Raw genomic sequence first — 27,041 nt, forward strand, 5'->3', positions numbered from 1 at the left:
CGAGCGCGTGGAGTAACGAATTTACAGTACGTTGCGCAACTACGAGTGTGCAACGTCATTCTTCAACCCAGCCTCCTTCACATGTTTGCTCGCTGCTTTTCTTCGATTCCGAAACTCACCGCTGCTTGCCCGTTTCCGCGCTCCATTGGATCAACATGCCAATCTCACAATCCGGCTCGCGTGGTCGTGATGTGCTCATCATCGCGAGATAACGGAAGACCGCTCGGCATTCATCGCATAGGAAGAGGCATGTGGTTATCCTTCCGGCTGTAGCATCGCGTCACCTTCTCTATGGAAGAATCTACCCATATTTCCAAAACACACCACGTCCGTTTCAGCAAGCAAATCTGTCTCTTCACCGCAATGATGAGAACATTCAAGAATCTTTCTTCTTCACCGCAAATTGATCGACATCGGAACAAGACGTGCGATAGACTGTTCTTGGATATCGGCCGGCAGTCTAGCTTGATAATGGACGACCGACGGGAAGCGTAACCGGGCCCGCGAAGTGTTTCAGGTCCACTACGATGGAGTAAAGGCACAATGGCCTCGACTTCTAGCTTTTCCACCGTCTTCCACGCCCTTGCCGTCATCGGCCGGTACTCTAAGCTTTTGGTGGTATGCAGGCCCCACGTCAAAGCCGGGTGCGGAGAAAGAAGACGAGTGACTCATTGTTTCAGATCAAAACTCGGTGCATGGTGCCAAGATGTCAACGATCGTGGACATTCCCTACGACAGGAATAACTATGACGGCGAGGTTCTAGTGATGATGGCCCATGCGCGGATGCGGAGAGTGGGTCTTTCACCGCTACAGCCTCACCTTTTTGACAGACACGATTAGTCGACGTGAATTGGGGCCATTCATGTTATGCGCCCCAGAGATTGGGCTTCAACGTGTTTCTGATGATGTCTGTTTGATCCTCTTGCATCAGCGTCTGTAGCGGGTTCCGGTCAACTGGAAGCCCTCGTCTCAGGGTAGACAGGTCGGAAGCATCCGAATACAATAAGTGGAGCATTACATTCGGTTTAGTATGCAGTCCCTGGCCCCGAGTAACGCGAGCCACAGTACGCGCCATGATAGAGAGGATCAACAGCCACGGCCGATCCAGATGCAGCGCGAGCAGCGTTTACGCGTCGGCGAGTTGACCTAGCTTGTCAACAAGAAGAATGACGCGTTGCCATTTCCGACAGACGGCGCGTTGATTTGGTGTAACGCGATCTGGAGAGTTTGGCTTGGGGATGGATGTCTTAGTAGCCGCAGTACGCGTTGCACGGCACGGGCAGGGCGCACAAACCGCCATAGCAAGGCTCTATTACGGCGTGCAGATTGTAATTGGGGTGGAGATGAAGATTTCGCAGCGTCCTACTTTTCCTACTACGGGCATCATGCGAGACTTGAGACAAACCGTCCGATGATGCTCGGCGGGAGAATAACAAGCGGCAACAAGCAAGCATGATAAGGATTTGCGAAAAGTGACCAATGATCGGCGGGGAAAATCTGGAGAGTTTCCAGACCCTCGGTAAAAGAGACAGTCGGATCTCGAGGGTGGCACAGGACGGCAGGCTGTGGCTGCGGTGTTTGCCTCTCGATGGGCAGGCAGAAGAGTCCAGCCAGACGGAGCGGCGGCCGCTTGGTACCTTGCACCAAGTAACTGCCCACGATAATAACGAGAGCGGACACGGAAGTACAGGAACGGTAGTCGAAAAGCCAAAATAGACAGGGAAGGGTGGTGCGGGCAGGGAGCGGTGAGATGACTCGCGGACGCCAGAGGGCGCCGGAACTTGGACAGATGACACCATGATGAAGAGCACCGAGGCGGCCAAGAGGGCTCACCCTGCGCAGGAAGGGAAATGAGATCAGAGTCGGCTGACGGCCAACTGCCGTCTGCGAGTGGCTGTGGTGCTGTGGTGAGGGACGGGGTGTCGTTGCGTGAGGGCGGCCGGGGCTTAGGCGGGCCGCGTCGTGCTCAGCAGACAGTAGTCATGATGGCGATTACGCTGTAAGCCCGCGATGCGCCGCTACCAGGACGAAACAGCAATTCCCACAGTTGCGGGAGGGTATTTTTTCGACAAGCGCGCATCGCATCTTGACTCTTTCGAGCAGAGTTTTCACGGCGGGCGGCCGAGGAGGGTATAGGCGAATCGCGATGGGGTTGTCCGGTGGAATATGGCAGTACATGGGCCGGCCCGCGCAGGCTAGCCAGTCATGCTGCGTATCGATAGAGGCAGAGCAGCGGTGCAGCAGCGCAGAGCACAGGCAGGGCGGCACGGGAGCTGAGCCGAAGCTGTGGCAGCTGTCGTACCAAGCGCCATGTCTGGTAGACGGCGGCAGTGACAGAAGGCCCTGTCCCCGTGAAGCCAAAGCCAGAGGCAGATGCGTGACAGCGGGCGCGCGACAAACGGCAAAGCATCACTTACGCAGACGGCTCGTCCAGCGACGTGCAGCGCCGGCCCCAGGGCAAACACTGGGTAATCGGTGCGGAGGGTGAATGGGCCCATGGCGGGCGTGACAGGACAACCCCAGCCAGTCGCTGCTGGGAAGAGTGCTGGAATGATGCATCAATACCCGACGCTATTGGGGCGTCCTATCGCAGGGCCTTGCTCGGTTTCGTGCCCAGATGCATCCCACGGAAGCGTGACCCCGGTCGTCGCGCTCAAGCAGGCTTGCGCTTCCTGCACACCCCGCCCGAAGCCTACCACCATGCTTTAAGCCCCCTCTCCCACCTTCACCTGCCACCACCCAGACCCTCACTGAGCCGCTACCTGCCCATCGCTCGCTATCAGACGCGCATCGCCTCTGCTGCCCGTCTTCCTGCCCCAATACCCGCAACCGTTGAAGTTGAGTACAATCGCTGGGGACATCCTGCGATCACCTTTACCGAAAAGAGCAATCCACACCGCCAGTCCTAGCCCACACCGGTACTTTGATACATAGGCCCGCCATGGACCATCAATACTCCAACAACGCACATCACATGGATTTTCACAGGCCGAATTCCACACTGAACAACCTCGACAGGAAACCTTCCGCCTTTTCCTTTGACGACAACGCCACCCTCGACTCTACCATCCTGGACACGCCCGTGCTCATGTCGCCCACCACCAGCACCCAGGGCATCTTCTCGCCCGACACCTCCATCTGGGAGGACTTCTCCGCCGGCCAGTTTGTCGACCGCACCGCCACCAGCTCCGTCGTCAACACCAACGGCAACAACCCCTTCTTCACCGAGCAAAGTAACAACCCCTTCGCCCGGTTACCACCCAACCAAGCTGCTACCTACGGCCAGCAGTCATGGCCCGTGACCGACAACTCTGGTTCCAGGACGCCCACAGCCCCCAAGCCACTGAACCCCTTCGGCCCCGGTGACTTTGGAGCGGCACCCTTCGTCGAGCAGCAGCAGATGCCCTTCCACGGACTCCCCGTGCACCAAAATGTCCGACCTAGTGCCGTCTTCCCCTCAGCCCCAGAGCAGCCCATGTCGCCCCACACCCACTCCGACTGGATGGCCTTCAACCAGCAGGAGATGGACGCACGGCCCGGACCCAAGCGCATGAGGCCCAACACCCCTCCCCGCTCCTTCTCTCCTCGTCGTGACGGCGGCATCCGCAAGAAGAACGCCCGCTTCGACATCCCGGCCGAGCGCACCCTCGTCAACATCGACAACCTCATCCAGAGCTGCACCAACGAAGAGGACCTCAAGGAGCTCAAGCAGCAAAAACGACTCCTCCGCAACCGCCAGGCCGCGTACGTACTCCCATTTGGTTCTTGGTTCCACGCTCCACGTTTGGTCCAATCTACCTCTTGGTCTATCCTCTCCCTATTCATCAGCTAACATCATCATAGACTTGACTCCCGGCAACGAAAGAAGAAGCACACCGAGGAGCTCGAAGAGGAGAAGAAGCAGTGGATGGAGAAGATCTGCCAGATGCAAGATGACTTTGCCTCCATGCGCATCGAGTACGACTCCCTTGTCGCTGAGAAGGAGAAGTGGCACCATGAGTCCATGGAGATGCACCACATGATCAACCAGCTGCAGTTCGACAAGGAGGAGCTTGTGCGCAACCACACTCTCGAGACCGGCGAGCTTCGCAAGAAGGTCTCGGTCCTCACCGAGCGCCTTGAGGCTGCCAGCAGCACCGGCATGGCTGCCGCACCCAGCAGCACCTTCACTGACTTCGCCTCTGAGATGGACAACCTCAACATGGGCAACAGCGACTGGGACAACTACATCTTCGTCAACGACTTCGCTTCGGAAGACCAGCCCACTCCTCAGCAGAACCAAGAGCTCTCCCTTGTGTCCCGCAAGGACGAGGACAAGCCCGTCGCTTCTGGCCTTCTGCTCATGCTCCTGCTCTGCGGTGCATTTGTCGCAAGCAAGTCCGGTGGTGCCGCTCCTCCCATTCCTCGCATGCCCGACGAGGTCCGTGCTGCTTCCGCTACCGTTCTCGACAGCATCTTCAAGGATGCTGGTGTGTCGAGCGCTATGGGCGAGCAAGGTCTCATTGCCAGCCACGTCACCGGTCTCGAGCCTACACCTTCCGGCATGGCCTGGCCCAAGACTACCATGTCTGGCTCTGAGCTTGCTGGTATCTCTGGCTCGCACCTCGACCAACTGCACTCTCACCTCACTGGACCTACCAAGGAGCAAGAGCACGAGCAGCTGTTCTCCATCACTCCCGACCAGTACAACAGCATGACGTCTCTCGACTTCACTCGCTCGCGTTACAGCATGACCAGCGACGACCTCAGCGACCCGTTGTCACCCGGCTCTCAGCCATCGCACCGTCGCAACCTTGCCGAGACCCTCGCCGCTATGCGTGAGCAAAGCAAGGGCGACTCTGCTGCTGAGATCTACACTCGCAGTCTGCTCTGGGACAAGATCGCCCCCGAGGTCGTCCACGAGTTCAAGCGCATCGTTGAGGAGTCTGCTGCCATGTCCCGACCCAGCACATCCGACGGCACCAAAGTCGAGAACATGGGCTAAATAGCCCCACCACGATCACTACCAACAAACTACCTCTCCTTTGTACTCCCCTAAGTTGCATTTGTCATTTATCAGCATAGCGCTTCACTTCTTAGCACCCCTTCTACAGGGGTGCCTATAGGGTCACAAGTTGCATCATGGTCCGGCTGGAACCTCGTTCTTCTGCGCGTTTCTCCTTTGAGCGCCTACGATGGGCATCGCCATTTTCCTTTCTACCACAGCTCTGGCGCTTGCCAGTCTTCTACAATATGGGACGGCAACGTCGAATTTTGGGTCCACCTCATCAGGTACCCTTCTTCGCTTGAGCATAACATGGCGGTTGTTTTCCTTCCACGTCGAGACCTGGTTCACGACTTCACCTATTTAGTTTTGTGTTTATTGTTTCCTTTGTACTTTGGTTTTCCCTTTGGCATCAGACTGGTTCAGCGAGCAGAGCGAGCACACATTCGCGGTTGGCTTCATCTTGTGTATTTACTGCAAAGCGTAGCGAGCGTTGGATATTTTCCTTTAACGTTACCACGAGATATGGAGAGAGATTGAAACGAAGGACATGGGACATGTATCCGACGACAAACGACGAGAGTTGTATATGACGGCACGAGAGCGAGACAGATTGGCAGCATTCTTATTTTCTGGTACTTGAGCGAGGAGGATGATTACAAGTTTTGTTTTATTGCTTGAAAGAGACGATGCTTTCCCCTTCTCCTCCCCCCTTCCTCCTCCTCCTCTTACGACTAACATAAGTTTTATTACGACCTTTACGCTTCTCACGGCCACCTACTTACGCTACCACTTTTCGTAATACCCCCTTTCCGGACCTGTTGTCCGCGCATGTTTTGAGATACCAGCTTTTTCACGATTATTCCCTTGTCGCGTCACAGATGCGGCCGTTTCTGCGACCTTTGTCACAGGGCCTTGGTGGGCAGGGCTCAATTGGTTGGCATGGCACCACCGGGACAATGTCTTTGTACCTAAGTAGTCGCCCACTCTATTGGCGAGGAGAGAAGTGCGAACGAGTCAAGTAATGCTATCGGATGCCCTTCCATTCCAGCGCTTACATCGCTTCCTTGAATGTGCACCCGACTTCACCCACTGGTCTGTGAAACCCGTCGTCCTCGCCACTGACTGCCATGTTCGAGACTCTTGCATCTGACAACGCCAGCCCGCCCACTTGGTCGCAGTGAATCATTCATCGACTGCCAGTCCATGTCTCCACCGCTTCATGTGTGAATTAACCCTTCTCCACTTACGGCTTTTCCGTCGAGGACCCACGCGGTTGACCGTCCGTCGCGTGCCTCGCATCGCGCGAAGCGTCCATGAAAGGATCTCCCTTCCATAGCAACCGGGAAAACGCGCCATCCGCGGGTTTTCTGACATGCTTCACAAGTCTACGCGCGGTGCATAATGCATGGCCTGAAGCACGTACCCTTTGACTGCACAGCCGTTCACCATGTCCAGTAATTCACTCTCTTTACTGTGGGTATGACGCTTCGCCAACGCAAGCCACCCAGCCGATTACCTTCCTTCACGCGGAACAATAGCCCGAAAAAAACTGCACATCCCCCACTCTGCTCGCAAGGTGAGACCTGGACAGTAACGTCTGCGGACTGCGGATTTACCACAGGGTCCAGCATATCATGCAATATGCAAGTTATCGGGCCCTCAGTGGGGCTGAGCCACCTTTTTTTCCCTCGTCCGATGGATGACGAATGTTGTCTTACGCCCCACCCTATGTTAACTACCTTGATTGGTAACATGTCGAAAGGATCTGACTTGACTGTGCAGAAGCGTGCAGCTATGGTGAAACACGATGAATAGAGAGGCTAATGCAGCAGAGAATGGTATCATGGATGATGGATGATTCATATTCGGACCGCTTCTTTCTGAGGGGATCAGATGGGTCGCGGGAAGCCTGAGATGCGTGGTGTGAGTGGCTGAGCAGAGAGGGTCAGTTTCCCTGCAGTAGTCAACACGATATACGATACATGGACACTTGGGGAGGACGATCTATCGAAAGGGGACATCAGAAGGGCAAGGCCAAAGACCGATGTCTTGACCGTCACACACGATCCGATACGGGTAAACACACCATCGCCTAAAACGCAACATCCAGCAAGCTTCATCTGACAAACTAACAAGAAACGGGCTGCTGTACTACGACATACGCCGTTGCTGTGCCACACCATATGCTCCCCACGTTCTGAAAGCGGAAACATAGCCTATCGCGTACCAGAGACATTGTCCGTGTACAGCCCTCCGGACCTTCGCTTCCCAGATCCAGATGACGGCCTTTCAGCAAGCCACTTACTCTACGTGCATCCTCAGCAAACGATAGCGTGTGAACTAAGCAACAGTCATGGGGGGTAAAGGAAAAAATCAAGATAGTACGGCGATGATGATAGGCCAGCAATAGTGTGAATTATTGGAAATAACGTTATGCAAGACATACGGTGTGAGTTTCCGAGCAAAGGAAAAGCAAAAGCAATAGCTTGTTTTTCCCTTTCCCCGCGCGGGAAAGGAACCAGGCTTCCGTCACTGTCCTCACACGACCACTTCCGGGTGTGTGCCCTCATGACTTCCAGGATAAGGCTTGTTGAAGTAGAGTCGGACCGGGACGGAAGGACCTGTCCGTAAGCGGGTTGCGGATCGCGCCTTATTTGGGGTTGTATTTGTCCTTCCAGATCCTGTAGAGAGAGATAAGTCAGCACGTTGTTCATCCCACCAATCAATCAAAACATCCTCGGTATCCAGTCGGTGCAGACCAAGAAGGCAACGGGATGCCGAGACTACTGCGGGCTAAAGACCCAGATCCAGATCGTGATGAAGTTGTTGATGGGTCGTTGGTCGTCGTCCCGAGGCTGCCGTCATTGTCGCGATAGCCGTCATACAATATTCCGCTTCTCTTTCAGCACCACCATTGTCGCGCCATCAATGCAACTCAATCTCCAGCTTTGCTCAGACCATCCGTAAATGCACCATCTGACTGTGCTCCACACACACCACAACGTTCGTGGTTCCGTCATAATTGGCTAAACCTCCCCATCGTTCCGCTTACTCTTCCGCTTCGGAACCGAGGCCACCAGCGACGCGCCACGTGTATCCCCGTAGACAAGCTTGTGTGTACTATGCACCCAGCGCAACGGGTCTGGAGGCATGCCACTATCCATTATTGGAACGGGAGAGCGAGGCTTGTGCCAAACGGGACATGTGCTACTGGGCAAGTTTTTCTTTGCGAATGCCATCATGTGTGCGTAGCGGGGAACTGGCAGTAAGTGTGACAGGTCGTGCTGCGGGTGAGGGCGAGGGCCGTCCAGCGTCCGCATCGACTAAGCGAGCAGGACTGTTCAAAACGGTGCATCGAGGGCCAATCGATTATGCTTGGCAGATGCGCGTTGAAACCGGTCGGCCGATGCGGACAGTAGCGCTGTGCGTTGGATTGTTGGATCCTGTCTGGTTGCTATGGTGGCTTGGTGTTGAGGATTGATTGAGGATGCAACACCGGCTGGAACGGGATCGCGCGGATGAAGGTCGTGATGGCTGCTCGTGGTGACCACCATGTGCTCCATCCACACGGCGTCAAGGTGGTCCTCGGTCCGGCATATTCTCGCTCTTCGTGCTCGATACAGAAGGGGATGAAGGAAAGAATCTATGGGGCTTACCATGTGTTGCCTAACGTCTTGTTCCCTTTGGATTCCGCGAGGCGCAGAAACTGAGCCGCTTTGAACTGGCGAGGCGCAGTTAGCATACCTGCCGCTTAATCCGAATACAATCAATGCTGCCCAAACAATGAGGCGGGATAACGAGGGGAAGTCGTGTCTCAGTGCATATTGCGCGTGATGGCTGAGGTCGAGGCTGTACAAGACCTCCGGGCTGACCGTTCGCGTCGCTATCGCATGAACCTCTAAACGAGTCGACATTGACCGGTGACGCAGGCGTGCACTGCAGGACGGCCACAGTTGGGCTGAGGAGAGACGACACGGCTTGCTTACCTTATCCTTCTTCGTTCCAAACCCCTCGGTATAGCACCAGGCTACCTCGTTCATCGCATCTGTGTCACCTAGATTGGCGGCGGTCTCGTAGTATTGCTTTGCGGCTGCGGGATCTTTCTTGATACCCCAGCCATTGCGGAAGCAGTTGGCGAGTTCGTACATGGCCAGCACGAGCTCCCCTTTGGCTGCACCGCCTTTCTTCATGCCGGCTCCGAGGGCGAGTTTCTCAACCTCAGCGCTGTTCGCCGCTGCCATGGACAGGTATTGGACAGCTTGTTCCTGGTCAGGCTCACATCCCCAGCCATGGCTATGTTCTAGTCAGTACTGCCTTGGGCAACATCCAGGGCAACATCCAGGTATGCTCTGGTGATATTAGGCTGCGATCAGTGAGGCTGAACCTACCGTAATGCGAGACCGTAGAGAACCTGCGCTAAAGCATTGTTCGCACCCGTTGGTTCTGCGAGTCTGCCGAAGAGCGCTGTTGAGGCCTCAAGATCTGGTCATCCTGTCAGCTTCATCATGAAAACCCACCTCGTGTAACTACTCACTACTACTCTCATGCAGACGGATGGCCTCTTGGATCGTCTCCTATGCAAAGCTTAGACCAATTCTTGCCCTTTCCCAGAGTTATGCATACCTCGTCCGCAGGCGCACCGACAGTCCCACTACGACTCCTTGCGCTCGTCGGTCGTCCATGTGACATTGGATTCGCAGACTCGTGGCTTGGTGTATTGGGCTGACTAGATCCGTATTGCGAATGTGTGACCAGCACCGTAGCCCTCGTCTCCCACTTTGCCTCTTCCTCCTCTGTTCGTGCGACGCCGTCTCCTCCGACTTCTGGCAGATTGTCCGGCACGTTTATTGAGCTGCTCGACCTGCTCCGTCCAAAGTGCAACCGCTCCGCCAGTTTGTCATGCTTCTGCTCCCCACCAGCTGCTTGCGATCCCTGAGAGGAAGCGCTACTGCGACTTCTGAATCGGCCAAACTTGCCGCGCGACGTCGGCGACAATAGAGGAGACTCGCGCGTGGGATCGCCGGGGAAGCTGGGCGGCTCGATGGTCTCTTGCGTCGAAGTCGTGGTGCGGAAGAACTGGAACTCTGGGACATCGGGAGACAGCGTAGGGCCCGTGGGTGACGTAGGAGTTGCGCCCTCATCCCTAATCTTGTCCTTCTTCTTCAGCAAGTCTTTGAGCGCCATGGTGGTGCGCAAAGGAGCTGTCGCGTCGAGTTTCGCGTTGCCAGCGTAGGCAAGGGGTACGCGGCTCGAGACCTAACAATATCCAAGGGTAACTTCACGCAACGGAAAGCGAGCGTCGTGCGGCGGGTATTATTCAATTCTGAGGGTGGTCCTATATCTCCGTAGATTCATCGCAAAGGTGAAAGCGCTCATGGTCCTGCCGGCGCGGGCTGTCGAATTGTAAGGCACGATTGACTGTAGGACGAGGGCCAAGCGGTAGCCGCAGCCCGTCTCAGCCTCCACTGCGCGCCTCATATGTCAGACGCAGCGCCACGAACCGCAGCAATCACAATTTCGTAGTTATACTGCGGTACGAGACATACGTATGTGGTGAGACCATTATCACGAACACATACAAGACATTCCAATGAAGAGGGAACATTTTCTATGAGGGTGTCAAGCCTAATAGCCCGTCTCACACTAGGAATCATGGTACCTGACGCTACTGATGCCCGCGTCGAAGCATTAATTAGTGCCTGTTGAAGAAGGCGACTGGCTACGTGTAGCAGTCTATGGCATCACACAGCAGACGGAAGAGATTTATCTTAAGTTCTTCATTTTTTTTACACGTTTTCTTCTTCTGTGATCTTTCACGTACATGTCCTTCATGGGACGACTGTATCCATCAGCAAGCCAGCAGCGACTTCGTGAGCCTCTGTGCAAAATCCGCCAAGCGTACAACGTCGCATTGGGTCGTGTGATACACTTGCAGCAGGAACGAGAGATTTCGCTCGATTAGAAACAAGGAAAAGACAAGAGAGGTAGGAAATCGTAAGAGGGGGTATCATCGAAAGAACCCTGAACGCCATGAATAGCTCTGGACCTTCAAGAGTCAAGACAAGCTAGAAAGGTTCCAGAGATTACCTACCAGGTCGGAAAAAACCACGGGTTCGAAACTTTGGAAACCTCAAATTAGGAAGGACCGAAATGGAAGCTGAGCAGAGGGGCACATACTATGTCCGGATGTCACGAATCCAGTGAGTGGGCCATGCTACTCGTCGTCGATCTCAAAGGCAACGAAGTCCGCCTGTTGTGTGAACTGCTGTGGCTTCGGAGAAGTTCCAGCCTTCGGCATCATCCACTCATGAGCATCCTCGGCAGTATCCATATCATCCTCTGGAGCGTCCGAAGTAGCAGGGGTGTGTGACGAAGGAGAATGAGCCGGAGAACGAACCGGGGAGTTAGGCGGGGACTGGACTGGAGAGGACAGACGAGTGGTCTTCCTCATGCGAGATGCGAGACGAACGTGTGGATAGTGATACCTACCAGTGTAGGAACACTCTCCCGTGTTGGCAAAGGTGGGACACTCATATGCATGCAACTCGGCACAGGTGTCTCCTTTCTGGCAGTAGCCCAAGCGTCCAAAAGCTTCGCAGTTCGGTGCAGATGGATTGACACGAACATGAGCAAAGCGGCAGTCTTCTTTGGTGCATCGACCTGCCTGAAAATGCTGGCACGTAGGCGTGTTGTGCGACGATGCAGTATGGGATAGCTGACAGTTGCTGTCGGAGCAAACACCTTTGAAGAGAAACGACTTGCATACGGTTTGTGTGTCCGGATCATGACCAAAAGGACAACCCGGGATGGAACACCGACCTAGACAAAAGTTAGAGGCGAACAATGGGTGAGGAAAGGACCCGAAATGTCGTTTCGTCGAAATACCTGTATGTGTGAAGTTGGCACAAAGTCTTGATGGTTCGGTCGGCTGGTGATCTCTGGATGAGGACCTGGTGCTGGCCGCCGGTGCCTGCGCTGGATCCTCGTTCTCTTTGGCCTCGCGTGGTTGGGTGACGATACTTGTGCCATTGGAATCAGTAGCGAATCCAGTGTACATAGGTGCATTGGGAGGACGCGCGTATGGGTGGTAGGGTGTGTAGCCTCTGCCTCTGCCTACGGCGCCACGGCCTCTGCCTCTACCATAGCCACCGCGCTGGTTGAACTTGTTGTACGGAGGGTTGTAGGAAGTATTAGAGACGGGGGTGTAGACGGGATTGAAGACGGGGTTATGAACGGGGGCGTAGGAAGGAATGGAGGGAGGAGTGTAATGGTTGAAGCTGCCGGAGGTGGTGCGGTAACCAGAGCCAGAATAAGCGTTCGACTGAAGCCTCTCGCGCTCTTCCCTCTCTTGCTTCTCTCTCCTGGCGCGCGTAATGTAGCCTAGAAGTAGATCGTAAGTATATTTCTGACCTTGCGACTCGGCTTTCACATACTGGTGAGCTCTGCCTGGGCGCGAATACGTTCCTCCTGTGAGGTTATCGCTTGGAGCTGTTCGGCCGTGTACGGAGGCGGACCGAGCGGCGCCATGTTAGCTCTGGCGGGTCAGGAAATCTGTCACTTTCACTTGTTAGTAATGCGCACCCCTTCCACTGCAGCGAGATTTGAGGTTCGGCGTTCGGCGGGCGGTTGTTGGTGAGGTTTTGCCAAAGCAGAGCGTGGGGCAACAAAGAATAATACAAGCGGTTAGGCTGCGGCAGCTCTTGGCAGGGTCCACGTCACGTGCTGCCTGTTTGCGCCCACACCCTGGAGGGAACTGACGCCACAGTCTTTCGGTGTTCGCACGCTTAGTTTTAGCTGAACATCTTCTCTTTACACCCAAAGGAGAATTCATTTGAAGTAATTCAGTCACAGCGGAATGTTCAACGATCATGTTCTTTATCGTCCAGCTAGACCACACCCAGGAGGCATACGACCCAATTGCTTTATGATAGTGTCAAGCGCTGCGCACACCTCCAGAGTGCGATCTCACTGGTACAGCAGCTTAGGGCAAATCACCTCCGTTATGGGGCTGATTAGGATTAATGGATGACAAGAGTTTCATTTCCGACAAGTAATACAGTAGAAGCTAAATGTAACATGCACTCAGACACACGACACCTCAATCGAAGTACCGGACCGCGACCTTGATATCTCCTCGACCCGCCTCCTTGAAGACGTCCAGCACTGTCGCATTCAAGTGCTCCTTGACAACCTCAATGTCACTACCAAACCAAATCAGTGTTACGTCTTTCAGACTGACAAGCTGACACAGGTCCCCCAGTTCCTCAATGAACCATGCCTTGAGTCCGGCCTCTGGAATCTTGCCATCCCTGTACACTCCGAAGGCGTCAACATATAGCCGTACATCGGATATAATGTCGGTTTGGGAAGGAGTGAAAGTCGTCAACAACAGCTCGATGACATGCTCTGCGTAGCCGACGAAAACGTTGAGGGCGAACGGGAAGAGGTTGGCTTCGAAGTAGATCTGGCGGCAGGTCTCCAGTAGGTTCAATTGTGATCTTGGATATGCCCAGTGTGGCCACTCTCTGTGCTCACGGGTTGGGCGGACTGGATGGGAGAGGAAAGCGTATTTGTAGATTTTGTTGCGGAGTTCTGCCGGAAGACGAAGGAGGGGTGACTTTCGGTGATTGCGCTGTGAGCTGTGTCTTTGTTAGCTAGCAGTACAACAAATGCGATATCCAGTACTCACATTGCTGCGAGACGCTCCATGAGCAGAACACTGCGATCGTAGTAGAGTACACGTTCGGGAACAGGCATAGCCTCAGTGGACGAGTACATGGCGAATACAAAGCCCTGGGAGCTATGAGTGCTGATGGTAAGATTAAGAAGGCTGCGTAATCACTTTTGAGCATGTGCGAGGAAAGTGGGGCGGTAAACAAGAAGGACGGTGTGTAGGGAAGGCGCGAACCATTGCGAGAAAGTGAGGGCCAGATGACGTGCTTGCGTAATGAGCATTCCCGAACGAACCCGTGGACGTTTCACTGAGTATACGTGGAGTGTTTAGATGTGTTGACGTGCTAGGACATACCTCATCGTCGCCAAAAGAGATATCTTTGAATGCTGCCACGCTCACAATCTGGAAGGTGTAACTCACTCCCAACAGTGTCATGACAGGATAATACAACCCAGAAACGTTTTCCCGTGTTCCACAAGAGCTCGTATTGCAGTTGAGTACATTCACTCCACGTACTCGGAGCAAGACGCCGAAAGCGACTACTCGCTGGCTACAATACAGTCATCCAGAGGCCTCGGATATGCACGGCTTCACAGGTAGCATCTGATTTGGTACGTAGGTCAGGTGCAACCCCCCGATATCATTCCAAGGTTGGCATCCATAGATGCGACAAATGGGTTGCTTCATCATTCATTGTCCTCGCGTAATGGACGCTCAGCAAAGACTGGAATTAGAGTTGAACAGGTTTTTAACAGCTCATGGATTCTAGATGTGGCCAAAATGCGAACCCGGACTGCCGATAGGGTCGGTGAGGCGACATGAAATCACAGCACAAACGGCCCAGTTCCTTACTGTGGCCTATCGGCTGTCTCGATGCCACAATATAGAAACCCAAATCCAATACCGTTACTCTTCAACCAGCGAACAAATTTCTATCTTTTTCCCGCGAGTTGTCTGCTGTCGCAATGCGTCTACTACCAGCTGTCTGCAATCCTCTGCCCAACCGTTTTTCCAGATTTGCTTCCAGGGGTTGCCCTCGTATTTCGAGGGAGAGAGAAGAATTTGCTTTAGTTCCGGTAGCATCGCAAGCCTCTCTAACGTCGATAGCAAAGTATCACGTAAAACCAAACGGGCTGGCGCGTATAAATTCTTGAATGAGTTCCCGTCTTTTGACACATCCAAGGCGAAACTGAAGTGATAGTCATCGATCACAATGTACACAGTCGATATGGCATCGGCTTGATCCCGACTGAGAAGCCTTGTAATCCTTCGTAGTGCCCAATGACCACCCTTGAATGTATTCGAGGCGAAAGGAAGTAGCCTGGCCTCGGTATAGATTTGACGGCAAGTCCCGAGAAGCTGTAGGTTCTGTCTAGGATAATGTGTGTGACGATCACTGTTGGTATTCTCGCCAATTGGGGCGCAAATCTCTATGTCGTCTTCTTGAAAGACGTACCGATAGACTGCGTTTCGAAGCTTTGGGGGAAGGCGGAGAAGAACGCATTGCTCTTGATTCTGAAGAGTGCTATTAGAAGCTGTTAGCTGAAGTCCATACTAGAAGAGATATGACCTACAGGGCAGCGAGTGCAGCTGTAGCTTCTGGGCCATCGTTTTCCTGCTCCATTCGTTCAAGTGGTTGTTGTGTCGACTGGATTTGTAACATAGTATTACAATATTAAAGTTGAGTAGTCGAGACCGTCGAAGGGCTCTGGAATGAGCGAGATTGGAAATCTAAATGCCAGAACCAGGGGGTACGGATCAGGCAGTCGTAGAATGAGGCGATAGTGAAGAATGAATCAGAAAAAGTGCACAGACCTATAGGCCTCCGCAACCCGGAACGTATGAGTAAAACGTCACGACTTGGTGTAGTGCTTAAATCCTGTACAACCACTTTCCTGTCAGATGTCTGTTTCGCATGCTCAATGTCTTTCGCTCATATTTCCTGTGTCTCTTTCTCCGTTACAGACCAGTTCTGTGTGCTCAACCACTTCCACCGGCTCACTCTATAGCAAGCTTGCTAAGTCCGCGCAGACTTTGTATTACTTGCAAAGTAGATATGCAGTGGCTAAACCATGATAATGAAACCGAGAGGCCTCGGACTCGATGAAACGTCTTTGCCAAATATCATGACAATAGTTTGTTACGTTAGTGTCAAGGAGGGGGGAGGGCACCAGTATCTCCAGGAATTGTAATGTACATTTATTGGACAATATGATAGTACATGTGTATACTTAGCTCCCGTAAGAGGATCTATGTTACACTGTCAAGTGATGTGGAGATGTAACCTTTTCTGGAGACTTAGTCGATACCGACGAATATCTTAATCTTTCTTCGAGATGGCCCTGAAGTCCCAGTTGTTCAGGTAACCTGATCCAATCTGTTTGCAGCATCAGCCTTTGGCATTTCACGAACGTCGAATGGTGATGGTACTTACGCAGAGGTATGTTGCGAAGCTGACCCAACCTAGGTAGGGTGCGAGCAGCCATCCGCAAACTGGGTCCACTTGTCCCCAGATATTGATAAGGTAGGCAAGAGTTCCACCGAGAGCGAGAATGTCAACTGAAGCGGGAATGGGACGACCGAGACCAAAGTAGAGAGGAGTCCACACGAGATTCAAGGCGAGCTGGATAGTGTAAAGAGTGGCTCCATGCTGCACCGGGTTAGCTCGGATACTAGCAGATCGCGCATAGCATTTTCATACCTTCGCCAGAGCAACAGTATTGGGGTTAGCAGACGTCGCTCCAATAGTGTACGCGCGATAGGCTGTGTAGCCCATGGTGGCATAGAGTGCTGTCCAGACTGGTCCGAATACATAACCGGGAGGATGTAGTGGAGGTTGCTTCAGCGTTCGGTATGCTGTCTGAGATACACTTGCTGTTTTGGAATCAGAAAACCATTCCGGTACGAGTCTACCACTGACTTACGGCTGATGGCAAATCCTGTGGCCGTTCCACACAAAACAGGTAGCAGGATAGCAACTGCAGGGTTCTCGAAGGCAAAGCTGGGAAGCGTGAGAGAGGGGATGTAGCTCGTCATGATGGCGGTTGGTGATGAGGTTTGTGTGTAACCGTCGATCAATGTCACTTACGCAACAGAAGACGTCGCCAGAAGAGGAAGCGTCCTGTACCTGCACTCCGCATCTCGTGATATTTTCGGAGCGCCAATCACAGCCTCGGCCAACGCGTGGAAGGCCGGGTCCACTTTCCGCGTGGAACGCTAGCCCCGTCTCAGCCGTCGTTCGGGTCTCTCCAGCCCTCCGCGACGTACCTCACCCTTCTCTCTGCCATCGCCCTCTCCACCGGCATCGTTCTGCCCGGGAGTCACTTTAGCACATCGTGAGTGCACCTTCTCGTCCTTCAGCTGTCCCATTGTTCGTACCCCTTCTTCCTCTTGTACAGCTGTCTCGATAGCTCGGACAGCTTCGTCCCCGTGGCCCTGCGCCCAGCCTCCCTCCAGCTGCCTCTCTGACCTTATCTTCCTGCGGCGCTGCCCGTGTGCTCTCAATCGCACCAGGCGTGTCGGCTTCTTGTCACTTCTTACCCGCCTCTTCTTCCTCGTTACTAATCGCATTCCTTCTCCGTCACCTTGTCCCTGACTTGTTCCCTCTCTGACCGAGCCATCATGGCAAACAGCTACCCGCGCCGATTGCCTGTCGAGCATCCACTCCCACCCAGCGCATACTCCCGGCGAGATTGCGCGTCAAAGCAACCGAAGACTACGCGCGCTGCCCCCAGGCTCGCTGCACTACACTCACTCCGAGCCGCCTAACACGACTGCCTATCTCGATTTCGCGCCACATATTCATAACCATTCACCATCTTATCACGCGTGCATACCGCAGCGATGGACTCGTACACGTATGTTGGTGCAGAAGACGGTGCGCAAAGTACGATGCTGACGGCTCGCAGTGCCACGCGTGAGGACTCCAGGCCGCCCGCGGATTCGTACAGACGCCGCTCACCAGGTAAGCCAGATATCCTTTTTGAGACGTGACGGACTTTCCTTTTCACTGTCACGCGAAACTATGCCGCGTGTTTGCTTCGGGCCTCTCTCGCCAAGCGCTGTTAGCACAGACCGATTGCGCGTACTTTGGCGTCGCTGTATGACTCCTGGACATGACCGGCATCATTTCTGAACCTCATCTTGAATCGCTTCTGAAACATCAGACTGAGCTAACATGCGTCACAAAGGCTCCGGAGACCGTAGGGCAGGCAGGCGTCGATCGCGCTCGCCTCAGAACATCGACCGATACCAACCTGATCGCGCGCGCGACTACGACGGCCCCCGCCGAGATGGCAACCGACGACGCTCCTCGCCTCCGCCCGTGCAGGCAGGCATCGATCGGTACGTGCCTGGTCAGGACAACTTCGCGCCGACCTTCACCACAAACCCGGTCCCGAACCCCATGCACCTCGAATACCAGGTCGGGTTCAACTACTTTGCAGAGTGGTGGCGTGTGGAGCAGCTCATGAAGGAGGAGAAGGAGCGCGCAAAGAACGGTGGACGCAAACCAGGTCTCAAAGGCGAGCGCGAGGCTCGAGAGGAACGGGGCAAGGAGCGCGAACAGATTCAGGCCGCGTATGACGAGTACAAGGAGAAGCTACAAGTCCAGATGGCGAAGACGTTTGTAGACAAGCATAAGAACGAAGAGTGGTTCAAGGAGCGCTACGACCCAGACTATGACTTGGCCTTCAAGGAGAAGCTCCGTCAATATCGCCACGGCATCTATGAGGAGTGGGAGAGACAAATAGACGAGGGTTACTTCGACGAGTTCACGCTGGAAGGCATCTACAAAAACGATTCGAACGGTGCTGGAGGAATCGTGGAAAAGGAAGAGGGCGAGACAACGGCTGCCAACGAAGTGCTGGGCGTCGGCGATCTGTTGCCTTGCAAAGGCGGCGAGATCCGCGATGAGACTGCGTTCCAGCCTACGCTACTCATCAAGACCATTGCGCCCACAGTCAACCGCGAGAAGGTCGAGGAGTTCTGCAAGGAGCACTTAGGAGAAGGCCCTGGCGGCTTCAAGTGGCTCAGTATGAGCGACCCTAACCCACTTAAGAAGTGCCACCGCATCGGTTGGGTCATTCTCAATCCAAGCGATGAGCAGCCAATGGTCATCGACGACCGTGGTGATGGACGCGATGACGATGCCGAAGAAGGGGCTGTTGAGGATAAGCCCGAAGCTGCCCAAGGCCCACAGTCTACCGCTCACAAGGCTCTCGAAGCTCTCAACGGCAAGACCGTGATCGATGAAGAGCGTGGCAATTTCACCTGCCATGTCGGCATTCATGAACCTCCTGCCGCTCCTCGCAAGAAGGCACTTTGGGACCTCTTCTCTGCGCCTGAGAGAATCGAACGTGATCTAGAGCTTGCTGAACGACTCGTGAGGAAGCTCGACTCCGACCTCAAGGCGCAACACGAAGAAGAGTTCTCAAACGTCGACGGTGTCAGTAAGATCGAAGAACGTGTCGAGGCTCTGCGCTCGAAAGGCTGGCTTCAGCCCCCAGCCAATGCCCCGGTGCCGACCAAGAAAGCGCGGGATCCAGAAGACCTGGAGGAGGGTGAAGATGAAACCATGGAAGACGACGAGGGTGCTTTCGATGATGAAGTGGATGATGAAGAGCTGCTGGCCAAGAAGAAGAAGCTCGATCTCCTCATCGAGTATCTCCGACGTGTCTACAACTTCTGCTTCTTCTGCGTCTTTGAGAGCGACTCGGTCCACGAGTTGATTCGCAAGTGCGCGGGAGGACATCTTCGCCGACCGCGCGCTAGTCTTACAACTGCGGCCAAGGCTACCGCGAGAGCTACGGCTACCGGAGACCTCTTTCCTTACAGGAAGCAAGAGTCTTCAGGTGACGCAGAGAATGGCGAGGGCGGTAGTCCTGTGCAAGAGAAGAAGCCGATGCGGTTGAGTACCAAGAACCAACAACAACTTCAACGAGCATTCAACTGGGTGAAGACGTATGAGGAAAAACTGCTACAGCTACTTGAGCCGGAAAATGTTGATATCCGCAAGCTCGGCGGCAAGCCTCTAGATGAAGCTATCGAGGATGAACTCTCACGTTATGTCAAACAGGAGGATGAATCCAAGTGGCGCTGCAAGGTTCCGGAATGCACAAAGTTGTTCAAAGGCCAGCACTTCTGGCGAAAGCATACTGAAAAGCGTCATCCTGAATGGCTTGAGAAATTACACAAGGACGTAAGTGTTTACACGAATGTTTGTAAGGATACATTTGCTAATGCGAAACAGCTGCGACTGGTCAACAGCTATGTTGTCGACCCTGCGCATATTGCTCCATCCCGTAGTGATGCCAACAGTAATGGCCACTTCCCGATGGGCAATCATGTCCAGGCCACTGGAACGCCGCGGGGGTTCAACTTGGCCAACATGAACATGGCAATGGCAAACAACGGTATGCAGAACGGTGTGCATTTGGGCGCTCTGTTCAATCCTGCTATGGGCGGTAACTGGGACCCCAATGCTGCCCACGATGACCGTGCCGGACCTATGCGACGAGGCGGCCATCGCTTCAACAACCGTACCGGACCTTACGATCGTCAACCTCGTGACGGCCGTGCTCGTCCCGTTGTTAACGGCGGTCGATTGACCCCTCCACCTCGTGGTAGCCGTCAAGGCCCTCAGCGATACGGTGAGGGCGGGCCTGGACCTGTACAGTCTGTGCAAGGCCGATCAATCAAGAGCTACGAAGACTTGGATGCGGTTGGCGGTGGTGGCAGTGGCGAGCTCAACTACTGAGCCTCGGACCTCCGAGTGCATTGGTGGTTATCATGTAAGATGTGAAGTGGGCTGGCGTTAGCGTGGGTAACTTGAATTCTTCTGCCGAAATGCCATGAAAGGCCTTGGCAGCAATTTGGGAACAGAACAGGCCGGCGTCCTGGGCTAATTATCGCCATAGACTGGCATTTTGATTTATTTACCCATCGGGCTTGTACGAGTACAATTGAGTAGATATCAACCTTAGTCAAATTGCAACTGAAAACCTTAATGTTCGCACACGATAGTACCCGGCGTGATGTTGTACTAGTTAGTCAATCAGATATCTTGGCCCGTGGCCAGAACGTGTTCGATGTCATATTTCCTTGCTCAATATGAGTGACAGGCTGTGCCAAGGGGAGTCAGTCAGCCATGCATGGCCTGGCGATGTGCGAGTGCGATCTTCGAGAGCAGAAGCGAGCCGAATGCGGTCCGATTTCAGGTACTTCCGAGTCTTAGGCACCGTTCCGAGGAGGGGTACTCTTGTCAGTTCAACCAGAACGCCTCGTATTCATTCCCAGGATACGCGACGCGTATTGTGCAGACGAGATGGGAAACGACGGGCGAACATGGCCAAGACATAGGATGCCGTTCCTTCCTTTGTTTGGCCTCGTGGGCCTCTGCGCTCCATACGTCAGATGAGCTAAGACATCGGGTTGCGTCACTCAGCCACAATCCTTTACGCGCCCGACTCTGCTTCAGTGCCGACAAGCATTGAATTGATCCACTTTGAGCAAGAACGGGCGGTGCAGACCCATCGTATCTCTTGTCCTTGGTGCCGTGCCCGCATCTCCGCAGTGCACCAGCCTCAGTTGCAGCCACAGGTACTCCGTGGTGCTAGTCAGGCGTCATACAACACGCGTCGACGGTCATCTGCAGGGACCCCAAAGTCTGCTTTTCGCTATTCCTTCTCCTTCTACACCTTATCTTCTTTCTTTCGGATCGCGGCTCCCTAGCCCGCGCGTTAACGCTGCTATTAATCCAACTATGCCCGCCAACCTCGACACCCCGCCTGCCATCCAGCTCAACGGTGCCACAGAGCCCACCACGATGAATCCTCAGCCCTCAGTACAGAACTTTGGCGAGCCCGCGCGGCCGGCGGTGCCTCAGCGCAATGACACGTCCTACTCCAAGTTCTCGACCATGTCGGTGCCGCCAGAGGGCTCCATATTGACAGGCAAACAAGAGCACTGTAAGCCGTACAACATCATCCATAGCCCGTGGCGAAGCTAACGATAGCGCAGACCTCAAGCGCGAACTCATCTCCCAGCAAACAAAGTACGAAATCGCCGAACTCTCCTCTCCTACAGCGCTGCGACGCTTTGGCGCACCCTTTCGCTCAGATGCCGGCGAAGTTGCGCCGGAAGACTCAGAGCTGCCCCTCCTCCGCTACATATTCGTCAATCATGTCCGGAACTTTCCCTTTTTGGACAAGGCCAAAGAGAAGGAGTTCTGGCAGGACAAGTTACAAGTTGTACGTTGTATGAGGTCATACTGCGTAGAGAGGGAACTGACAAAGGTGCCGTTCTAGTTCCTGGAGTCATTTGCGAGCAAGGACATCTCATCCTCAGAAGACCGCCTGGAGGAAACGAAGAGGAGAAAGCTAGCGCTCAAAGCCGAGAAGCTGGTCGAGCTGATGATGGTCTCTGGCATCCCCACAGCGTCAGGCTACGAAGAAAGAATACGCTTTGCCGAGATGGAGATCGTGGACCGACAGGCAGATGAAAAGGGTCTTACAATGAACGAGCCGAGCGGACACGCTATCAATGGTTGGGACGTCAATGTCGCAGGCGTCAGAACAACATCGGTGAAGAGACATCTCCGCTACCACACGCATGCGGTAAGTAGGCGTACAATTTGGCCGAAGACAGAACCTAATTATGCGTTTGCAGGAGTACCTCATACGTGTAAAGCACGACGGAGACAAGGACTTCTACATTGGCCGCCGATACGCAGACTTCGTTCAATTGCACAAACGCATACGTCTCGAACTTCCCGGCAAAGTGCTCGCTCCATTGCCTCGGAAGAATGCGAAAGATGGCCTCCTACAATCAAGTGCTGATGACGACGATATTAGCTCTATCTCGTCAGGATCTACGCAAGGACCTCCCCCTCCTGAACCTGTTGAGAGCAGTGGCGGTGGTTTGCGTAGCTATCTCTGGGGCGGACATAAGAAGAACGCCTCACAAACATCACTAGGAAGACGTTCGCCGAGAGCCTCAGCGGACTTTTCAGCGTACAAAGCTCCTCGTAAGCTGTACAGGGAAGAACAACGTGTTTCTCTTCGCGCATTCCTCCGATCATTCCTACACAACGAGCGAATCGCCCAGTCAAGTGCCATGGCTGAATTCCTGACACACGATCCCATTGAGGTCAATGAGGAAGAAATGGAAGACATCCAGAGGCGAGAAGAGATGGACAAGAAGCGCATCGAGGAACAAAAGCAGTTCTACGAAGTCGCGCGGAAGCGAGCAGCGGAGCTTGACATCCACATGGAGAAGTTCAGGAGAGAAATTGTAGAGAGCAATGGACTCTCACACCTGTTCCAAGAGGTCAGAGTCAAGAACACCATCCGAGACCTGAAGCCAGAGTACCAAAAGTTCGCAGAGTGGTTACGGATAGAAGTGGCTGCTACCATCTACCATTTGTTCCTAGCCGAGGACAATTCCCCCGAGCTGTTTGCACAGGCGAAACGCATACATTCTCTCGTTCCTTACGGTGTCCTCAAGAACGTCATTAGGATAGCCAACCCTGCAGCCGTCATGAGTGGGGTTCTGGATCTGTTCCTTGCACAGCCGTTCGGCGCTCGTTCATTACTTCAGCGTATATTTGGTATGGCTATCAACGACGGTGTCAACTCTGTACAGAAGACGATCGACACACTTGCTTCCACGAGGATCAAGGATGATGTTCTTTGCGACAAGATCAAAGCATACGTACAAGCGGATGAAGGTGTCAAGGAAGCGATTCGACAAGAAGCTGCGCGCGACAACGTCGATGTCGTCGTGACCATACTGCGCTCCGAGTTCTTCCAACCAGAATTGTCTTCGCAACAAGTGGAGAAGGTTTTCAATGCCTACGTTGCATGGAACAACGCGGTCGAAAATGTGAGATCGAGCCGCCTCAGCAGAAGAGCTAGCACCCGCAGCACCGTCAGCACAGCTACTAACGCGACCGGTCAGGTCGAGAAGGAGATGCGATCTGGCGCTGAGCTTTTCGCGCACCTCAAGCAATACTTGAAGCTGTGTCTCAGACAGAGGGATAAGCTCATGATGCTCCAGATCATCGAAGAAGTAAGTTTGACGGAAAGGCGATTTCAGCGATGAATGACTGACGTACTTCTAGCCGACCACGCTGCAGCTCTTCCGGGATTTGTTCACCATCTTCTACGAACCTCTTGTCCGTGTATACAAATCCGCAAACGTTTACAACAGTATTACCGACTTCGCCATGTTCGCCGATGACACCATCAAAACCATCGAAGCTTGTCAACGGCAAGAAATTTCTGCAGACCCCAATCAAACCGTGCAGGCCTTCATAGATCTGTGCGCCCGCCACGAGGATAACTTCTACAAGTTCGTTCACGAGGTGCACAAGCATGACAACGGTCTCTTCGACCAGCTCATGGGATGGCTAGAGGGTATCTTGGACTTCCTGCGTCACGGCCCTGGAAGTGGCGGTAAGCTTGATATGAATGCGCTCTTCCAGGGTGGAATCGATTCAAATATGATCGACAAGAACAAGGCCATTCGTGAGATCAACAGTCTGATCAAGTGGCAAATGGCGAGGAAGAAGTGGCATTCGGACAAGACAAGGCAAAAGATGGCGAGCGGTGGTGATGACCCTGATCCGCTTATGGGTGGTATCGCCGGCTTCAAGTCGAGCGACTTTGGGCTGAACGCGGTTCGTTCTCCTCTCTGACAACATATTGGCCATATACTAACGAGATACAGATGGACCTCCAGGATCTTGAACTCGATGATGATGGTAGCGACTCCACCGACTCGGAAGACATGGACGATACAGATATCGCAGACCCGATTGAGGCTGAGCGCAAGAGCCGAGCGCGCGCTGCTGAGAAGCTTCGGAGAAAGGCAGGCGAACCGAAAAAGCCACCTATCGTGGAGCTATACAAGCTCAGTGATGGTTTCAACAGCATGCTCAGAAACGTTCTCGCTTCGTAGGCTATTTATAATATGCCCCTCAGATGGCATAACGCCAATCTGGTTCACCTTTGAATAGCGGTATGACAGAGCATCCTGCATGCCTCTAAGACCTAATGAAATTACTTCGATTCTGTGTACAACTTGACTGCAACTCTCCATTCCCCCTTTTTCTAAACGGTTCCTGGTATTGGTGAACCGCTCCAGGGCTGCAGCTCCACGTGCTCGGTATGCGCCTCTACCCGAAGCACGCTAGCGTGGTGCGGCGCTCGGAGCTAGTGTTCAGTCGCATAGCTGTCCTTTAGTCCAGCCGAAACGTTGCCGCGTCCACGCGTTGACTTGCTTGCCAGTTCTCTTCTCTGTACGATGATACTGCGGCTTTTGCACGGACAGTGCTGATATTCATTCCTTCGCTTTCACCTCTTTCAACAAGCAGCGCCAATTGCGTTTGCAGTTCAAGTCAACTCGGTCCTTGTTCAAGACGCGAGCTACGACCACGTCTCGAGACAACGTTCGGCTACACCCTCAACCCCACTGGTCTCGACCCCAATTGCCTTCTACTGTAGGGCTTCACACCAACTTCCTACAATTACGCCTACCCTGCAGCGGTAACCCGCCGTTATGCCCGCCAAATCGCGATTCACGAGGCTCGACGCCTTCACCAAGACGGTCGAAGATGCGCGCGTGCGCACTACATCTGGTGGAATCGTCACCATAGTCAGCTTGTTGGTTATCTTCTGGTTAACGTGGGGCGAGTGGGCCGACTACAGGAGAGTGACTGTGCGACCGGAATTGGTGGTTGATAAGGGCAGAGGCGAACGCATGGAAATTGCCCTGAACGTAACATTCCCACGGGTACCATGCGAGCTGCTCACACTCGATGTCATGGATGTTTCCGGAGAGTTGCAGATGGGTGTCACGCATGGCATCAACAAGGTGCGACTGAGCCCTGAGAAGGAGGGTAGCAAGGTTATTGATATCAAGGCTTTGGATCTGTAAGTCTACAAGGAGTCGCTGTTGGGCGCAGACATACACGGGAAGCAACAGAGTGCTAACGACGGTTTCAGGCATGCGGACGAAGCGTCACATCTTGCTCCCGACTACTGCGGCGAATGTTACGGCGCACCTGCCCCCACCAACGCAATCAAACCCGGCTGCTGCAATACCTGCGACGAAGTCCGCGACGCATACGCCTCGATATCTTGGTCTTTCGGTCGTGGAGAGGGAGTCGAACAATGCGAGCGGGAACACTACGCCGAACATCTCGACCAACAACGTCAGGAAGGATGCCGTCTTGAGGGTAGCATCCGCGTCAACAAGGTTGTCGGTAACTTTCACATCGCGCCTGGAAAATCGTTCTCGAACGGCAACCTACACGTTCACGATCTCGAGAACTACTTCAAAGACGAGTACGCGCATACCTTCACCCACAAGGTTCACCAGCTTCGCTTCGGCCCCCAGCTTAGCGATGTCGTTGTCCAAGACATGCAGAGGAAGCACGCAGGCTCTGGCGCTGGTGGATGGTCGAACCACCACATCAACCCTCTGGACAACACCGAGCAGCACACCGACGAAAAGGCCTACAACTTCATGTACTTCATCAAGGTCGTGTCGACCGCTTACTTGCCACTCGGCTGGGAGAACCAGCTTCCTCGTTCCGCAAAACATGACGAGCTCCTTGGCGCGACCATTGATGCTTCATACAAGGGCAGCATTGAGACGCACCAGTACTCTGTGACCAGCCATCATAGGAGTCTGCAGGGTGGTTCTGATGAGAAGGAGGGCCACAAGGAGAGGATCCACGCTCGGGGTGGTATCCCCGGTGTCTTCTTTTCTTATGTAAGTTTCCAAGCACCAACTCCTTGTTGCTTGATATGGTTACTAATAGTTGCAATAGGACATCTCACCTATGAAGGTCATCAACCGCGAAGCCCGTGAAAAGTCCTTCTCTGGCTTCCTCGTCGGTCTCTGCGCCGTGATCGGTGGCACTCTTACTGTCGCTGCGGCCGTGGACCGCGCGTTGTACGAGGGTGTCAACAGGATCAAGAAGATCCACTCAAACTAGATGACGATTGTTGCCTGAAGGTCGTCTCATTGCTGCATTTACGCGCGTTCATGTGTGGAGTTTTTGGCGTCACGGGACATCAACGGAAAGAGTAGACTCCCGCTACAAGTCTGGGAGAGTGGGGTAGGTGGTGGGAGGTATGGAGAGGTATCAGGACTTAGAGATTTTCCTCTGAACCAGGCTTGTATCATTTAGATCGGAAATCTATCAAACGCACACTTACTTTACTGTCGGTCTCAGTCGACTACCAGATGACATGCATTGCTTTCCTGTGTTCAATCATACTGACATTTCTGGGTGTCAAAAACATGGTCTTTTGGTAAGTATAGAAAGCATTGTGCAACTAGAGCCTCAAAGGCCCTTAAATCACACTCCG

The 27,041-nt window shown here is 53.7% G+C and overlaps 7 protein-coding genes across 7 annotated transcripts; 4 read left to right on the forward strand and 3 right to left on the reverse strand.

Moving 5' to 3' along the window:
* Positions 1 to 2,975: 2,975 nt before the first annotated feature.
* J4E92_006777 (uncharacterized protein) lies at positions 2,976 to 4,985 on the forward strand (the record flags this gene model as incomplete). The annotated part of the gene is made up of 2 exons (XM_051498143.1): positions 2,976 to 3,745; positions 3,845 to 4,985. 2 exons carry the CDS (start codon positions 2,976 to 2,978, stop codon positions 4,983 to 4,985), a joined length of 1,911 nt encoding a protein of 636 aa, XP_051351869.1.
* Positions 4,986 to 7,638: 2,653 nt separating this feature from the next.
* J4E92_006778 (uncharacterized protein) lies at positions 7,639 to 10,172 on the reverse strand (the record flags this gene model as incomplete). Its single annotated transcript, XM_051498144.1, has 6 exons — positions 7,639 to 7,669; positions 8,645 to 8,709; positions 8,975 to 9,281; positions 9,377 to 9,470; positions 9,523 to 9,562; positions 9,612 to 10,172. 6 exons carry the CDS (start codon positions 10,170 to 10,172, stop codon positions 7,639 to 7,641), a joined length of 1,098 nt encoding a protein of 365 aa, XP_051351870.1.
* Positions 10,173 to 13,086: 2,914 nt separating this feature from the next.
* J4E92_006779 (uncharacterized protein) lies at positions 13,087 to 14,097 on the reverse strand (the record flags this gene model as incomplete). Its single annotated transcript, XM_051498145.1, has 3 exons — positions 13,087 to 13,627; positions 13,678 to 13,781; positions 14,017 to 14,097. The coding sequence occupies 3 exons, from the start codon at positions 14,095 to 14,097 to the stop codon at positions 13,087 to 13,089; spliced, it is 726 nt and encodes a 241-aa protein (XP_051351871.1).
* Positions 14,098 to 15,982: 1,885 nt separating this feature from the next.
* J4E92_006780 (uncharacterized protein) lies at positions 15,983 to 16,698 on the reverse strand (the record flags this gene model as incomplete). The annotated part of the gene is made up of 4 exons (XM_051498146.1): positions 15,983 to 16,039; positions 16,097 to 16,312; positions 16,364 to 16,536; positions 16,587 to 16,698. The coding sequence occupies 4 exons, from the start codon at positions 16,696 to 16,698 to the stop codon at positions 15,983 to 15,985; spliced, it is 558 nt and encodes a 185-aa protein (XP_051351872.1).
* Positions 16,699 to 17,505: 807 nt separating this feature from the next.
* On the forward strand, positions 17,506 to 20,419 carry J4E92_006781 (uncharacterized protein; the record flags this gene model as incomplete). The annotated part of the gene is made up of 4 exons (XM_051498147.1): positions 17,506 to 17,519; positions 17,571 to 17,626; positions 17,853 to 19,861; positions 19,913 to 20,419. The coding sequence occupies 4 exons, from the start codon at positions 17,506 to 17,508 to the stop codon at positions 20,417 to 20,419; spliced, it is 2,586 nt and encodes an 861-aa protein (XP_051351873.1).
* Positions 20,420 to 21,424: 1,005 nt separating this feature from the next.
* Positions 21,425 to 24,621, forward strand: J4E92_006782 (uncharacterized protein; the record flags this gene model as incomplete). The annotated part of the gene is made up of 6 exons (XM_051498148.1): positions 21,425 to 21,629; positions 21,682 to 21,911; positions 21,969 to 22,277; positions 22,330 to 23,730; positions 23,783 to 24,340; positions 24,391 to 24,621. The coding sequence occupies 6 exons, from the start codon at positions 21,425 to 21,427 to the stop codon at positions 24,619 to 24,621; spliced, it is 2,934 nt and encodes a 977-aa protein (XP_051351874.1).
* A 600-nt stretch (positions 24,622 to 25,221) lies between these two features.
* On the forward strand, positions 25,222 to 26,665 carry J4E92_006783 (uncharacterized protein; the record flags this gene model as incomplete). Its single annotated transcript, XM_051498149.1, has 3 exons — positions 25,222 to 25,595; positions 25,668 to 26,439; positions 26,498 to 26,665. The coding sequence occupies 3 exons, from the start codon at positions 25,222 to 25,224 to the stop codon at positions 26,663 to 26,665; spliced, it is 1,314 nt and encodes a 437-aa protein (XP_051351875.1).
* Positions 26,666 to 27,041: the final 376 nt, after the last annotated feature.

The sequence above is a fragment of the Alternaria infectoria genome, assembly GCF_024043175.1.
Source record: "Alternaria infectoria strain BMP 0036 chromosome Unknown scaffold_10, whole genome shotgun sequence".
Lineage (NCBI taxonomy): Eukaryota > Fungi > Ascomycota > Dothideomycetes > Pleosporales > Pleosporaceae > Alternaria > Alternaria infectoria.